Source organism: Mytilus trossulus, chromosome 14 (assembly GCF_036588685.1).
Source record: "Mytilus trossulus isolate FHL-02 chromosome 14, PNRI_Mtr1.1.1.hap1, whole genome shotgun sequence".
NCBI classification, from domain to species: Eukaryota; Metazoa; Mollusca; class Bivalvia; order Mytilida; family Mytilidae; genus Mytilus; species Mytilus trossulus.
The window spans coordinates 14,993,375-15,010,464 of NC_086386.1; the positions used below are offsets into that span (position 1 = coordinate 14,993,375).

At 31.2% G+C, this 17,090-nt stretch overlaps 1 protein-coding gene across 1 annotated transcript; it reads left to right on the plus strand.

Annotated features, from left to right (window-relative positions):
• Positions 1–7,018: 7,018 nt before the first annotated feature.
• On the plus strand, positions 7,019–10,168 carry LOC134697194 (uncharacterized). The gene is made up of 5 exons (XM_063559287.1): positions 7,019–7,106; positions 7,854–7,936; positions 8,472–8,583; positions 9,148–9,209; positions 9,650–10,168. Exons 1-5 carry the CDS (start codon positions 7,021–7,023, stop codon positions 10,099–10,101), a joined length of 795 nt encoding a protein of 264 aa, XP_063415357.1. The 5' UTR covers positions 7,019–7,020; the 3' UTR covers positions 10,102–10,168.
• The last annotated feature ends 6,922 nt before the right edge of the window (positions 10,169–17,090 follow it).

The window sequence follows — 17,090 nt, forward strand, 5'->3', positions numbered from 1 at the left end:
ACTCTGGCTCGATGAACTTCAACTGAAAATCGAAATAATAATGCATTTATCTCAATTATCATTTGAAATATTACTGATTAAATTCTTACAAAAAGGGTGATCATTTGTATAGAAAGCACATAAAATCGGCGAAAACCCTTCTAAAATTTGTCTTAAAATTGACGAATCTCTATTTCTACTCCATAGATTTTTCTAAAAAAAACTATATGTTGTTGACATAAATTTCCGTTATAATGATGCAAAATAAAGATTATAGGGTCACCGACTTCGTTTTTACGGTAAACATCATTCAAAGTTGCGTTCTTTGTGAAAAAATGAAACGAAACGTCGAAATAATCGTTACGTTATCGCGTTGCAGGCCGTAAAACGTTGATTTTTGACGTTTTTCACTACCAACAAGGTAACACATTGATTATTAGACAAACAACGAAGTCGGTGACCCTACGATTATTTTATATTATTAAAACAGAAATGTATGTGTCAACAATATATAGTTTTTTAAGAAAAATCTATGGAGTAGAATTAGAGATTTGGCGATTTTAAGACAAATTTTAGAAAGTTTTTCACCGATTTTATGTGTTTTCTATACAAATATTCACCCATATTAAAAGAAATCAATCTGCAATTTTTCAGATAATAAAAGAGATAAATGTATTATTTTTTCGATTTTCAGTTGTTAGTTCAACGAGCCAAGGTTGTATGCATTTTTTTAGCAAATCTGCGACATAGCCCATTTACTGTTCCTTTACATTAACATAAAGCATTACATATTTCGTTACAGCTTAATTTATCAAAAACCAAAATCCATTTTAGTACCGATAAAAGAAAGTCCAAAAAAAACCAACTACTCACAACATTTGATATTCTTAAAAAATAAGTTTATTGAAAGTTTCAAAGAGTTTACATACTATATATTAAATAGTAAACATGTACCGGCATGTTTTCATTCGTTTCTTTTTGTTTTTTCATTCCAGGCTTTCTTTGTATTTGCATGTTTTGTTTGTTATTGTATGTTTTTAGATAAAAAAAATATTAGTCATTCTTAGTATTGAATAAGAAGACACAGGCACCAGTATACTTTTTATACCTTCAAACAGTAGAATTTTAAATGATATCAAATGTCGTGCGAATCCATGTGGAGTTTAGTATTGATACATTATCATAAAACAGCTGATGGATTACTTTAATTCTTTAACTACAGCTTTCAGTTGTTTACAGTATATGTGGGTGTTGTGCTATGCTTGATCAATGTAATATAGTACATAATTTTTGTAATTTATATGTTTTAATATTTTTATGTCTTGCAGAGTTTACTAGAGATATTTGACATTAAAGACCACTGAGAATGTAAAAAAATATCTCCGGCAAAAAATCAATGATAATAAATTTCTATGGAATTACGTTTTTAATATCTTGATTTCAACGTATAACCTTAATATAATGAATAACAACAATCATAGGCACATATATAAAATATATGAAGCTCATATAATGAAGACATGAAATCTTAACCAATCAATGAAGTCTGGTGCTGGCTTGTCAGTATTTGCTTGCAGTCCTTTAATTGTTAATTTATACTTATTCAGTGTATATAAAGTGCGAATCCAGCTAGTTCATTTTTACTGTTATATGCGGGTATGTTTATTGTAGAATAAAGGATCATGGGAAAACTGTATTTGTTTTATTTTGAAAATATCAAGTTAAGTGATTTGAAGGTAAGTTTTAACATATTTTCATTGTGATATGTCTTTATAATATACAAACATAGCATTAAAGTTCAAATAAGTGTTATAAAAGCATCATAATATAGCATATCGATTATTGAAAGCGATCCATTTTAACTATAGATGCGATGAATTATCACTGTTAGTGCAGTCATTATTAATGTAGAATTTTCAAAGATGCGAGGAATTTTTATTGTAGAATTATGTGATAAATGCACTTGCAACAAATGAAAAAAACTTAGTTGATGACTTTAGGATTTATGGTACATGTATTTTCAAATTGAAATACAAACTCCTCATTCATTCTTCATCAAATATATAGCTTTTCAAACTTGTAACAAAAGCGATTCTCAAAATGTCATATTGTATTCTTCAGATGACGTTTCTCCTTGATTTTAACCAAAATTTGGAAGATATTTTTATATTTTTTTGCAGTTAAAGATTGATATGGCGGAGTTTAAGTGCAGTCTGTGTAAAATTGAGACGAGTACATTTGAGGACATTATCGCATGCGAACAGAAAAATATGCATCTTGAAACGCAATGGTGACAGAAAAGTTTATAAACGATTAACTTTCCAAGTTGTACCTGAAGTGGAGCATAAGAAAGGAAAAATTGTACTCACAAATAATGAAAAACAAACCATCAACGTTGTTGATTTAGATGAGCGCCTGGTTTTACCGGCCAACAAATCTAAAGATTCCCGTATCCCGCTTATACTATGCAGTTCTCATTTTTTGTAATTATCCGTGTCCCGCTAGACTTTATTTCTCGTTTTTCACGACACAATCATTTGACTTTCACCTGTCACGCTTGCAATCCGGCGTCACGCTTATACCCAAATGCTACCCTCTATTTTACTCTATTCTGACTCATATTAAGCCCATTATAAACAAAGGTTTAATCTATATCAAGATGTACGTAATTAGTGGTGAATTGTCATGGAAATGGATAAAAAAATAAGGATAAAGATCCCTATACGCTTTATAAGAAACTAAATGGAATACATTTGAAATAAATGTTATTTCTATTGAATTTATTAGAGTGTTTTAACCAAACTCTCCTCCGTAAGTTAAATTTTATCAAATCTTTCTCTTACTTTCTCTATTTTTTTAGCAAGTCGGCTAAATTAAGGCTTTACAGCAAATTTCCAAATGCATGTAAAGCAAAACTTTGGTTGGCTTGCTTGCTTTGTTTGTATAATTGTTTATACAATCTTTGTAAATAAGATTGACATTTTTAAACAATATGAATAGGCATAGTTTAACCTGTATTTTTAATATTTAAATTAAATTGGGTGTTATCATAATGATTATTCAATAAAAAAAAAGCAAGCAAGTCAACTAAATTCTTGCTCTACATGCTTAAAGAAATGAGCTGTAATAGTTAAAAAAAAATATACAGTGAAAATGCACCGCATATACAATAATAATGATTCGCTCCACAGTGAAAATGAAAGAATAGTATCATTATTCGACAGTAAACATGACTAGCATTACGAAATCATCATAGTGGAATTTAGCTAAATATAAAGAAACTGAATGACAAAACATATTCTACGTTATACAACTTTATTAATTGTATTAAAATGAATATTTTTTTACTGCAACAACATCTTACCTGTTAGTTATAAAGCACCTACACAATCTGTTCGTAAAATGTCCTAAATATTCACCTATTTTGGTATATATTTCACAGCTGGATCGCTTTAGGCGCGATAAAACCCCGCTCGCATCTCTTACTTTGTTTTATTAGTATTATGTTTTTCTGAACATATACATTTTAACTAATTTTCTTCATTTTCTTCAAAAATTAAAAAAAGTTCGTCTGTTTATTTATCATTCTACATTAGACATTTATGGCATATACAGTAAAAATGATATTTTAGGATCCGCACTTTACATACACTGCTTATTCAGTGTATGTAAAGTGCGGATCCTAAAATATCATTTTTACTCAGTGTATGTAAAGTGCGGATCCTAAAATATCATTTTTACTGTATATGCCATAAATGTCTAATGTAGAATGATAAATAAATTATCTTTTATTGGATAATCATTATAATAAAACCCAATGTAATACAAATATTAAAAATACAGGTTAAACTATGCCTGTTCATATTGTTTAAAAATGTAAATCTTATTTACAAAGTTTGTATAAACAATTAAACAAACAAAGCAAACAAGCCAACCAAGTTTACATGCATTAGGAAATTAACTGTAAAGCCTTAATTTAGCCGACTTGCTTAAACAATAGATAAAGTAAGAGAAAGATTTGATAAAATTTAACTTACGGAGGAAAGTTTGGTTTAAAAACACTATAATAAATTCAATAGAAATAACATTTATTTCAAATGTATTCCATTAAGTTTCTTATAAAGCGTATAGGGAACTTTATCCTAATTTTTTTTTTATCAATTTCCATGACACTTCACCACTAATTACGTACATCTTGATATATATTGAACCTTTTTTTTTCCTGTTTAAAAGGTTTTACACTGGAGCCCTTTATAACCTGCTGTTCGGTGTGAGCCAAGACAGTATTGAAGACCGTATTTTGACGTATAATGGTCTACTTTTATAAATTGTGACTCGGATGGAGAGGTGTCTCATTGTCACATACGACATCTATATATGGCTCATAAACGAAACGAGACGGGATAAAAAGTGATAAAAAAATTCACGCTACTTTTTTAATATATTTATAATGGGCTTAATATGAGTCAGAATAGAGTTAAATAGTGGGTCGCATTTGGGTATAAGCGTGACGCCGGATTACCGATTTTTTGCGGGATACCGGAATCTGACAAAACGGCAATAAGCGGAATACGGGAATCTGCCAAAACAGTAAGCGAAATCCGGGATCAGAACCCCACAATGAGACCCCCAGAATAAGATATTTTTGTATATTCATCCTATTGATACAGTCATGCCTTCAATAACAAATGTATCCGATGCATGCATTTTTTTAATTTTTTTTGGGTCCTTTTTCAATTTTGAGGGGTCTACATTTATAGACAAAAGTCCTTTAATATAGATATTTGGGATTCGTTTACATGCTGAATCTAACCGTGTATCTAGTTTGGGGATTTTTTGCCTAGTTGCTGAAATAGCCCACATAGAGTTCCAAAGGGTCTAAAATCAACAAAAATGAATTGTAGCATGCATTTCGTGTACACTAACCCAAATGTGTATGGTTTTACCTCTGCGGTAGTATCCATTCGCGGGTCTATAATTTTTCATTTTGAGAATCGCTTTTGTTACAAGTTTGAAAAGCTATATATTTGATGAAGAATGAATGAGGAGTTTGTATTTCAATTTGAAAATACATGTATCATAAATCATAAAGTCTTCAACTAAGTTTTTTCGTTTGTTGCAAGTGCATTTATCACATAATTCTACAATAAAAATTCCTCGCATCTTTGAAAATTCTACATTAATAATGACTGCACTAACAGTGATAATTCATCGCATCTATAGTTAAAATGGATCGCTTTCAATAATCGATATGCTATATTATGATGCTTTTATAAGACTTATTTGAACTTTAATGCTATGTTTGTATATTATAAAGACATATCACAATGAAAATATGTTAAAACTTATCTTCAAATCACTTGACTTGATATTTTCAAAACATAAACAAATGCAGTTTTCCCATGATCCTTTATTCTACAATAGACATACCCGCATATAACAGTAAAAATGAACTAGCTGGATTCGCACTTTATATACACTGTTATTGTTGTCAATTTTTTAAGTTTCTTCTTAACTGTTGTAGTGTTCTGTTATCTATCCTGTGTGTTCCATTTTTGTGTAATATCCTTTTGATATGGCTCGGTACTTGTACATTCCACCAGCATGTTGTGTGCTGTGGTCATTTGTTTAAAGCAATTGCTTTTATGTCATCGCGTATTGCTAGACTCGGAGACTCCGCCAAGATCAGGACATTATATAGTATTAATTTGTTAAACAGGCTCCTGGTCTGTCATTCTTAAACACCTGTGTATATTTTCTATTTGCAATATATAGCTTGAAACTTAAAAAAAGCTAGTGGATTTAAGAGTTTTCAGCATATTTTTGTACACGTATTTTGGTATTTTATTGAGGGACAACCGTCTGACTATAAAAAAATAGGAGTACGAGTGGAAAAAGTGATTTTTTATACCTGCGATTCTGTTCGCCGTTCGTATGATGTTTCATCAAAATATGGAATCATTTCAGTGTTTGATTTAGAATTGAAAACTTGACTGAATTATCTCTATTTAGATACGATTTTATATGTTTAAATTGTTTTGGATCGAACCGCTCTAGGTAAAGGCATTATTTGCCGTTTCCATAAATGAACACACTAATGAATTGACGTAAAAGTATTGAACAAAGGTGAAAAAGTGATATGTTTAAACTATTTATAATAGAATATTAAATAGGTTTGGATGAAGCTAAATGACAATTGTATTTATATGTCTTATAAGTACCTTTCAGTATACAACAATGGCTATTATAAAAAATTAAGCATCGTTTGTTTACGTTTCCTTGTTTGTGATGATTCTCGATTTCACAACAAAGCGTGTATTTTCCCGTAAAATGCTTATACTCTGAGACGTCGGGTAGCTCATTCATAAAAAAAGCATATGACGTGGGAGTACGATCGGAACAGCCCAAACAATCATATATTTATATTTTACCACGGGTGTGTACTCAAAGCGTTGAAGGACGTCATGTTATAATCGACTTTCACTTGCAAGAGTTCACAATTAAAAACATATTTCATATATATATATATATATATCTGGTAGATTAAAGAATAAAGTACTTGCAAGATGTGTTGTTGATATCCTTATAATGCCAAGATAATGATACTGTTTGTATTATCTGGCCATGTTAATGCGAATTCTCTCCCGAGCAAACTTTTCTTTATATCATGCTCTACAAGTATTTTCTGGAGGAAAAGCTGAGAATAACAGTTCCCCCGATAGCCAAAATTAAGATTATGAGCTAGAGAACTGCTTATGTGATAACGGAATTCTATTTAGTGCTTAGTTTTATATCCATCCATTTCAATAGATACTTAAGAATGAGGCATATAATGATTCATACAATTAACAGATTAAGGAAGGTTATCGTTTAACCAATATGGACATGTGGTGCTTTCCCTATTGCAATTGTTAAGTTGACCGAGTTTATATGATAAATAATATAATTTTGCTAAATGTATATATGTGTCATGAAGTTAACAATGCACCAAGAACTTCCTTTGATGAGTACATATTTGTTTCCTGGTCATTGATATATATGATGACTCTAAATGGATTGATTTTAAATTATGTTATATTTATTTCAATCAATGCAATTGACTCCAAGACTTGTAGCAGAAAAATAAGGTAATTGTTTAAGTGTAAAACATGTATAATAACTTTCTTAAAAAAGCAAAACAAAAATCGTCAATTGTTTTTCACACATTTCACATTTGTAAGCATAGTAAGTCTCTTTAAGGCAAGACATATACAATTGGCAGATATATCAAAATTGAATATCCTCAAATTTTGTATGCATTTACAAGGAAACTTGAATTTATACGTTAGCGATAGAATCAATTAATATTTGTGAAAATATGCCTCTACATGTATGGAAAGTATATAAAAGGGGGCAAAGTTGAATTTTCGTGCTGAACTGTGATTTCTCGAAAACCGTCAATATTGATTTTTTTTAAAATGTGCGTTTCCAGCTGACTACAACAACTTACGTTTTTATTGTAAAGTATACTTAGTATATTTTTAAACTATATTTTGCCATACAATTTTCTTCTCTGTGGCATCGGTGGCCGAGTGATTGAAGTAGTGTACCACTAACCAGTCAACACGGATTTTGTGAGTTTTCATTCGTCACGTGGCAATATTAATTTCCACTCAAATTTTGTTTGACTAGGATTATGAGTTTTTTTGCAGAAGGTCGGTGTTTCTCTCTGGGTTTTCCGTCTTTCCAAAACAACAATAAATGACCGCCACCAAATAGCCCAATAAGACTACAAACGGCGTTACACATAATCAATAAATAAATCAATAAATTCCTGATACTTGTTTTAAATATATTTATTCACGTCATATTTTATTTTATTTTATATCAATTAGTTTTGTGTCTGGAGGAGCAACCATTTATGGAGTAGAACATTATTGTTGCGCAAATTCCTATTCAAGGAATGGAACATGTGAAAGTATGTATATAAAAAGATATAATTGTTAAATATTGGAAAATTATGGTAAATATGTATAAGACTGAGGTATATTAAAGTTTGTGAATCCCTATTCAAAATGTATCTTTGAAGTTCGGACATGCATATATAATCAATTAATTCAATTCTAAAGTCTCAAACATGACGATGTTTCAATTGTAATAGCTTCAATCCCGTCCCCTTTCCCCTGAACGTGACTTACCTAAAAAGACTTTCACCGGGTTTATACTGACAACACATGAGCAACACCAAGACGGCTACCATATGTGGAGTAGGACATGTTTAATCTTTCGTACCACTTAATATTATTCCCAATTATTTTGTGCGGTTTGTGTAGATCAGTTGATAATATTCTATTAATGCGTTTTATGTATTTTTGTGTGTTTTTAAAATGCTCACCATTATCGAAAAGTATTGGCAAAATACGTTGAAACAGTTTTATCGGACGAGCAATGATATTATTGGTAAAATATTAAATCAACATTTACATGGACACATTTTTTTAACATATTTTAAGTATGTCCAGTTGGTTATACTACAAACCAAGAAGGAACAGATTGTAATCCATGTCCAGATGGCCAATACGGTTCAAGATGTGCGTATCCATGTTTCTGTAAACAAGATGAACGGTAATTATGAATGCCCATTTTACAATTTAGAATAAAAAAAGAAGTATCGAAACGTTGGAAAAGATTTTTTTTTCTTCTCCAAAATTGAAACCAGATGTTCAAACAGAGTATTAGTCGATGAAGGAAAGACAACACAATGGCAAAAAGAAAAATAGAGAAAAAAACCTAAAGACAATATTCTCATATTCGCACAAATAATTACTTCAACTACATTGTATAATGTACTACATCAAAAATGGTACATGGTGATGATGATGATGATATGACCATATTCGTGTACTATAACTTATCAAGTAAACTAAACTTCACTATGAAAGTCTGCTGTCTGTAATTGAATAGATACAAGTAGTACACAATTCATATGAAATAAGATTTTATGTTCGACATTGGCCAATTGTGAATAGCCAAACTTTTAATTTCATTTCAAACTGAAGACAACTTCTTTAGACAATGCTATTGCAAGGCTGTAAAGGTCCGTGGTAAACATGATTGAAATCCTTATTAAAGCACCGCAGCCAATCATTTTGAATAACTAATTAGTTCATATTTTTATTGATCATTCAGATGTAATAACATTTATGGGTGTGTATCAGAGGACACAAACAATGTGACGGTTAATCTGACAGGTAATGTATTCCTCGATATTTAACAAATTTCTGGTTTTGAGATGTATATTGCCTACCGAAATCAATAATTTTAGAAATGACATTCTCCTATGAAGCAACTTATTGAAGACAAACGAACAACTTTCTGAGGGACAACAATAAAACAAAATACCAAATTAGTATTTATATTAGGTAAAATTCTGGAAATGTGACATTTCGCAAATAATGCGGCCTTCCTCAACGTTTAACAGGAAACAAATCAATAGTTTTATGAATATTAGATGTTTAGCGGAATATATAACACATATACAGAGGACAGGAAAGACCTTTTGTGGTAATAATTTAAACCCAATGCATTTTACATGACTGACATTTCAAGGCGAATATTCGCTGATTTTATATAAAGTTTCACATGCTCATCGGAGAATTCGCAATAGAATTATAAAATTTTCATTTTTCAGATCACAGAAAATTGTTTGGATTTTCAAGGACAGACTTTCGAATCGCCGTCTACGCAGGATGTTCTGGACTTGTGTTGGTTATTATCTGTGTTTTGGTAGGATATGGGTGTTATATCAAAGGTAATCAACATGCTGCCAATGTATGTATATCAACTTTGGCTGTTAACAACTTTAGCAGTAACAGTATACCAACACATTTACAACGCTCTTGCCCTGAAGCAGAAGAAAAAAGAACAAACCATGGCGAAATCGAGGCGATCACCGTCTTTACAGAGGAACCTGCAATGATGATAGAAGATAATGAAAATGAAGGAAATGCATATTGGAACAAGGATACCATGGAAGGTAGCTGTGATAACTACCTTATCCCTTTTGAAACGACGGTAAACGATAGTGATGAATTTAGCAGTTTTTCGAAAGAGAATGAAAAACCAACAGTTCTTGCAGATTAACCTTTTGATCCTATATATCTCAACCTTTATCAACCACTTAATCATCAATCTGTACAACATCATTATACTAAGTTACAATGAATAATAAAACAACTATTCATTCTCAGAACTTAAAATGAGCAAAGATATAACCCGTTCGAGCAAGGGTATTGACTAAATGAAGGTTTTTTACCATGAAAATATCATCATTTCTTTTTTCCTAGTGTTGTCCGATTGGCATGACATGCATAGCAACACAAATTTACATATTTTTACATTTAAAAACAACTGAAATACAATTGAGCATGCAAAAACCCCAATGTCAGGATGAATGACAGGTTAACAAATTTTCAAAGTGTTTGTTTCGTGTCCTTGGCGTCATGTCAGTTGGATACAAATGTGCAAATCATTTCAGTTAGACGGTAACTGTAGGCTCAATTGCTGTGCTGATAACATAACTTTAGATATGTATGATGGCTCCATATGAAGCTGAAACCTTTTTCGAGTGTATAACTGTTGTATCACACTTGATGCAGTGGTAGAATATAGATATCAGTCACATAATGTAACAGACAAAAAATAATAATTGTGGCTTAAATGTGAAACAGTTGTAATTTCGTTGACCTCGATATTTCGAAAAAAAAGAATACACGTGCCTGCTTGGTAGCATGATACACATGAGGTCTGGTCTGCTTTCGTTGTATGCTTTAAACATGTTAAATCAGACACAGATAATATCTTTGTTCAGAGCAACCCCAAACAAATATACCGAATAAGACATGATGAAATGCTAGACGTTTAAAAATGACTGAATTGTCATGCTAATAGAGAATCAGTATTCGTTTCAAAGGTATTTACTGCCGACGTTTGGTAGATTTTTCTTTCGTGTATATGAATAAAGCAAAACTATATTAAAACGGGGCGTTTGTGTTGCCAAATCTTAGGTTTTCGGTGTAGTGTTTTGTTTCCTTTTAGCTATGATGTTCGTGGTATGTATTCGGCTGATGATTTTTAATTGATCTGTAGCTTTATTTGTACTACATTTTTTTTTATTTTTCTTTATGATCTTTAACAATAATTGTTTCAGTGATCCCTTTTTCACATGTTTTTATTCGAGCGTTCTTTTGTTGACGAAACGCGCGTCTGGCGTAAATATAAAATTTCAATCCTGGTATCTACGATGAGTTTATTTATATTTCATGATAACACCAAACGTGATCCAATGTAATGCTCTCAAGTAGTAAATTCAATATGTTTGAGTTTTAAATGTGTGTGAAGTTAGCAGCCGGACTTTTAACGTGTTCATGACGATAGAAAAGTGAAAATGTTTTTTTTCCAGTATCACGTACTGTTTATTTCTTTTTATAAGTTATGCATTTGTCTTTTATAAATGAAAAAAAAGGAATGAGAACACTTTTATTTTATCATTTAGAGATTAAAAAATTGCCAGAACCGATGAATTCGTTTATTATCAAATATTATACTTTAAAAGTGCATGTCCAGTTTCACAGAATTTCACAGCAAAAAGTGCTTTCATGTTGTTCTAAAACAGATAAATAATAAACGATCAAATTAGTCTTGTATTTTTGACAAAGTTTGCCAGTTTCCAGTTGATTGTGATTTTGTAATTGTCGTAAACATTGACTTTTTTTGTTGTGAATCGCAATTTCCTTGATGATGTGGTTTATTTCATTGATCTCGATAGAACTATAGACTTTTGGTTCAATGATTATTCCCTTGTTTTAGGATAAACATGACACGGTTTATTCATTTCGTTTGTTTCCTTGTCAAATCAAGATGAATTGGCGATGTTTGCTGTCTCTCTGTGTACTAATAATATCATTTAAAGACATGTCTGCACATATTTGTAAAAAAGAAATAAGGTATGCACATATTTGTAAAAAAGAAATAAGGTAATTCTTATAATTTATTCAGAACTAAGCTTAAGTGTAATTTTCATTTTATGTACTGATAAATTCAGACATGAATGTAAAAGAACAAAAAGTACTTCTGTCACCAAAACTCCTTAGAATATCTAGGATTAAAGTTTAGTAAACTGTTAAGAGAGTGTACACGAATCCAGTACACTGTAGACTACTGTACTAATAGTGATGCATATTTTCTATCTACATTTAAGCCTTTTGACTTAAAGTTTATTGTAAAATGGTATTCGAATTATGGCCGGAAGCTTTCAATTATGTTACAATCCAAACTGAATTCTCCAAACAAATTGATGATTTGTAGTTTTTTTTTATTAAAAGAAGAACACAACTAAAAACTAAAACTGAAAACTCACCATGTTAGATATAAACTCATCATAGATACCAGGACTAAATTTATTATATACGACAGACGCGCGTTTCGTCTACAAAAGACTCATCAGTGACGCTCGAATCCAAAAAATGGGTTAAAAAGGCCAAATTAAGTACGAAGTTGAAGAGCATTGAGGACCAAAATTCATAAGAGTGTTGCCAAATACTGTTTTGATGTGCCAGATAGTTATAAGCTTGGTTTCCTGAAATCAAGAAATTCAACCATTGACCTTCGAGATTCGTTACAGAAAGTGTCTCTTTATGCATTAAACGCGATAAATTATGGCCCAACGGGTTCAAATTGTACTGTGCCCTGCTTCTTGCCGACTTGTTTTTGTATTATTTTGAGGCTTACTTCATACAGGAACTTCTTAGGAAGAAAGATAAAAAAAGTAAGCAATATCCTTTAACTTTACTTTCCGCTAAAAAGATGATTTTCTGTCACAAAATTATTCAAAATTTGGTGGCTGCATGTATGTTGAACTCATCTATCCGATCAAACTAGAGATAAACGATACAACAGATACAGTTAAGTCTGCCTCATATATTAACTTACATCCAGAAATTGACAATTAGGGTCGGTTGAAAACAAAACTTTACGATAAAAGAGATGATTTCAGCTTCTCCATTGTGAATTTACCATTTCTATGTGTCAGTATTCCCACAGCGCCTGTATTCGGAGTATGTATCTTCCAGTTAATACGATATTGCAGGGCTTGCATGTCCTATCATGATTTATTTGATAGAGGGTTGCTGTTCACAAGGAAGCTATCAAACCAAGAGTTTCAAGTGGTTAAGTTAAAGTCATCCCTTCATTAATTGTACGGATGCCATCATGAGTTGGTTGATGGTTATGGAATATCCGTTTAATATATGCTGACGTATATTTTCCAATTGTCGTAACAACAAGTCCCCTTTTTGCTGAATGTGATCTACCGAATTAGATTTATCACTGGGTTTGTATTAACATGCACAACACCATGGGTGCCACATGTGAAGCAGGATCTGCTTATCCTTCCGGAGCACCTGAGATCCCCCTCCCTTATTTAGTAGGATTCGTGTTGGTCAGTCTTTAGTTTTCTATGTTGTGTTTTGTGTACTGTTTTTCTGTTTGTCACTTTCACTTTTAGCCATGGCGTTGTCAGTTTATTTTCGATTTATGAGTTTGAATGTATCTCTGGTATCTTTCACCTCTCTTTTATAGTTCGCATATATAAAGAATGAATGTGAAAATCAATAATTTATTATCTAGTCATGAGTATGATTTTGTTGTTGGCAAACATAGAAAATACATAAGCATAAATATGAATTGTTATAACATAAAGTTTACAATTTCCAATCTTGACCTTAGGAAAAAATAGATTAAATATAATATAATCATCAATGAGACTAGAACTAAGAAAAGGTTGACATAACACGTATTTTACCAATAATCAATGGGCAGCCAAAAGTGTGCAAAATTTCTTCTGAATTATGCTATTTAAAAATATACCATTCTTACCCCTTTTCTAAACCGTTTTAAAAGAGATTAGGCGAGAGTGAATTGATGAATACAATCTTCTGCAAAAATGAAGTATTTCTGTATCATGGTTTTGGTAGTGCTTAAGGTTTGATATAAACATGCATGAATACATTTTCAACATTCCGTTTTTCTTAGAGTAAAATAATGCTTAGTTATGACATAAAGTTATGATATTGGTTACAGGATACTTGGGAAGACAAGTACAATTTACTACTGCTGTAGACCCTTGGATGTATTGACCAGAAAATGCGAAGGTAGGCACCATAGTATTTTTTTCTTTTTTTATAATGAATATCAAAATGAATAAATATTATGGGAAATGTATCATAGTTTAAGCGTTCTCTACTGATTTTAAGACTATAATTGGTAAAAAAAATATAATAATAAGAGATTTGATGGTAAATAAACTAATTAAAGTTCGTATTAATATTACACTAGATGATCTATGTTGAGAAATTGAGGCAATGCAATAATAAGTGTAGTATAACAGTTTTCGATAACTGTTGATTGTTTTATCGCAGTTTTCTTTCTGGCATATTATCATTTTTTTCATCGATTATCGTTATATTGGTATCTTCTTCCCCTTTTTTATACTCTAAATATTTCCCCGTCAATCATCAAAGTAATCATAAAAATAACATTTGAAGTTTTTTTCAAACGATTTAATACAAATGGAAATACTACACAGCATTATAATAACTGATTATATATATGTTGATAAAAAAAACTTCTTTAATTTTAGAATGCGACACAGGATATTAATTTATTGGATCAAGATGTAAACCTTGCAATAGTGGTCAGTATGGTTTGAAATGTACAGACACATGTTCTTGCAAGGCATACGAAAGGTATATAATGACATGTAACATAAACCACACCTGTTATTCAGTGGTTGTCGTTTGTTTTTGTGTTTGATATTTGTTTTTCGTTCATTTTTTATTTAAATGAGGCCGTTTGTTTCTCGTTTGAATAGTTTTACATTTTCATATCGGGGCATTTTAAGGCTGACTATGCGATATGGGCCTTGCTCATTGTTAAAGGCCGTATGGTGACCTATATTTGTTAATGTCTGTGTCATTTTGGTCTTTTGAGGACAGTTGTTTCTTCTTACGATAATATGCTGTTAACGTTCGATCAAATTCAAAATTCAAATTATATTTTTTTTCGAACAGTCCATACTGTTACTTCCGGTTAGACTTGAATTTGCAATGGTGTCGAATGTCTGTCCTGTTCAGCTTTGCAATAATGTCAAAAATCCTATATATATTGGCGACTGACATATAAATTCTGTATTTCTTCAAGCTAAAGCAAAGTTAACAATAAATTATAGTTTTTCATTTTCAAGACATTTGTATGTTATCTTAACACTTTCCAAAAACATAAAAACAATTGGAATAACACTTAATAGATAATTTTCAGTTGTGATCATATCTGGGGATGTATACAGTCCACAAATCAACTTATAACAGGGGAGCATATCACTCCTATTACAGGTAAATATTTAGAATGAAGAAATGTTGGCATTTCCTTTTCAACTATTTGCAGTCTATTTTAAGAAACATCTATTCTTTCGAATCATTAAAACACATTTTTAACTTATAGATTTTTATTTTTTTTATGATCTTTGAGTTCAAACTTCTATTTTTGTGATGTGCATTGTCCAGCAAGCTGAAGATATGGGGATACTTCCATGTCTTCTAATAATGCAAAAGAACCTTCAATGACTGAAGATTGGAAACAGATGTTCCCCAAAACTTGCGTTTTTGAATGATTGCCTTTGAAAAAAACTAACTTAATAAGACAATAACAATCAAAACCAAGGAGAAAACAAAGACTCACAAAACCAAACGACATTTACATCAACAGTTATAAATAAAAATAAGAAACAACACAAACTCCACTAAAAACCGGGAGTGAAATCAGGTGCTCCGGAAGGGTAAGCATTTCTTGCACCGTATACGACACCCGTCGTGTTATTTCTTTGTTCAGTTTGGTAATGGTGGAAGGTTATTATGACTGAGGAAGAATATCAAATATGATTTCTGACACTCTTTTGTCATAATGGCCAATCAGCTCATGATGGCGACCGTAACATTTCTTGAGTGATACCTTAATTTGATTGATTCATATCCCAGTATTATCAACTTTTGAGAAAGCAGTATTCATCGTTCAAAAAAATCAACGTACTTTGAGCTAGTTCTAGAGTAACGTATCAATTGGGACACATATAAACCATATGCCGATGACGCTGGGATGTTGCTACACAGAAATTGAAAGTTGACTATTGGAAAATTAAAAAATTACGTTTGTCATAAATTTTGGTATTCAACCTACCATCAGTAGTCATTTCGAGAAGAATGTCAAAATATGAAGCAGATTTATCAGTGTCGGTAGTATCTTTCATTTCAAGGTCACTTCAATATGTTACATGTAAGTGATCACTGAATCTATTGTTATTAAGATACAGTACATCATCAATATACCGAAAGGTGAAATTAAAAGACTGGGCTAATTTTTTTTTCTCCTTTCTGTACAAGACCCTGGATATTTCTGCTTCATAGGAATACAAAAACAAATCTGCAAATAGAGGAGCGCAATTGGTACTCATTGGGATTACTAAAGTCTGCTGGAAGACCAAAACCTTCAAATTCAATAAATATGTTGCCAATTAAAAAATCCAGCATAGCAGTTATATCCTCTTCGGTGTATTTTTTCCTTGGCTCGGTATGATTTCACATTTCCATTAAAGAATATTTCTCTACAATTAGATATATCTACCATTCCTAAATCATATCAATAAAAAATTCAAAATATCAACACATTTTTATCAATAAAAAACGGTTGGCATACACTGTGGTACAACAGTTCAACAGTTCAAATTTTAAAAGTAGCGTACACAAATTAAGCAGAAACAACCCATGATCTGACATCAACACAAAGTTCTACTAGGATCGATTAACATCAGTAGGTACAAAGTATGTTTTGTTAATACTTGATAGATTCTTCTTTCTGTACCCATGTCTATTTATGAATGTAAAAAGGAAACTAATTCATTAGTTTGACTTATCAAACACAATTATATTTTATATGAAATGACTCAAATGAAAGTAAAACAAAACCGTTATTTTTTAAAATTTCATGTTATTGTTTATTTTGTATTGTTTTTATAGAGAAAA

What these genes read in the sequence shown, in the direction of transcription:
- LOC134697194 (XM_063559287.1), top strand. Translation starts at nt 7,021, where the DNA reads ATGACTCTAAATGGATTGATTTTAAATTATGTTATATTTATTTCAATC. An exon ending in AAGGAATGGAACATGTGAAA is followed by an intron (nt 7,937 to 8,471) that starts GTATGTATATAA and finishes ACATATTTTAAG; the next exon opens with TATGTCCAGTTGGTTATACT. An exon ending in TGTGACGGTTAATCTGACAG is followed by an intron (nt 9,210 to 9,649) that starts GTAATGTATTCC and finishes TTCATTTTTCAG; the next exon opens with ATCACAGAAAATTGTTTGGA.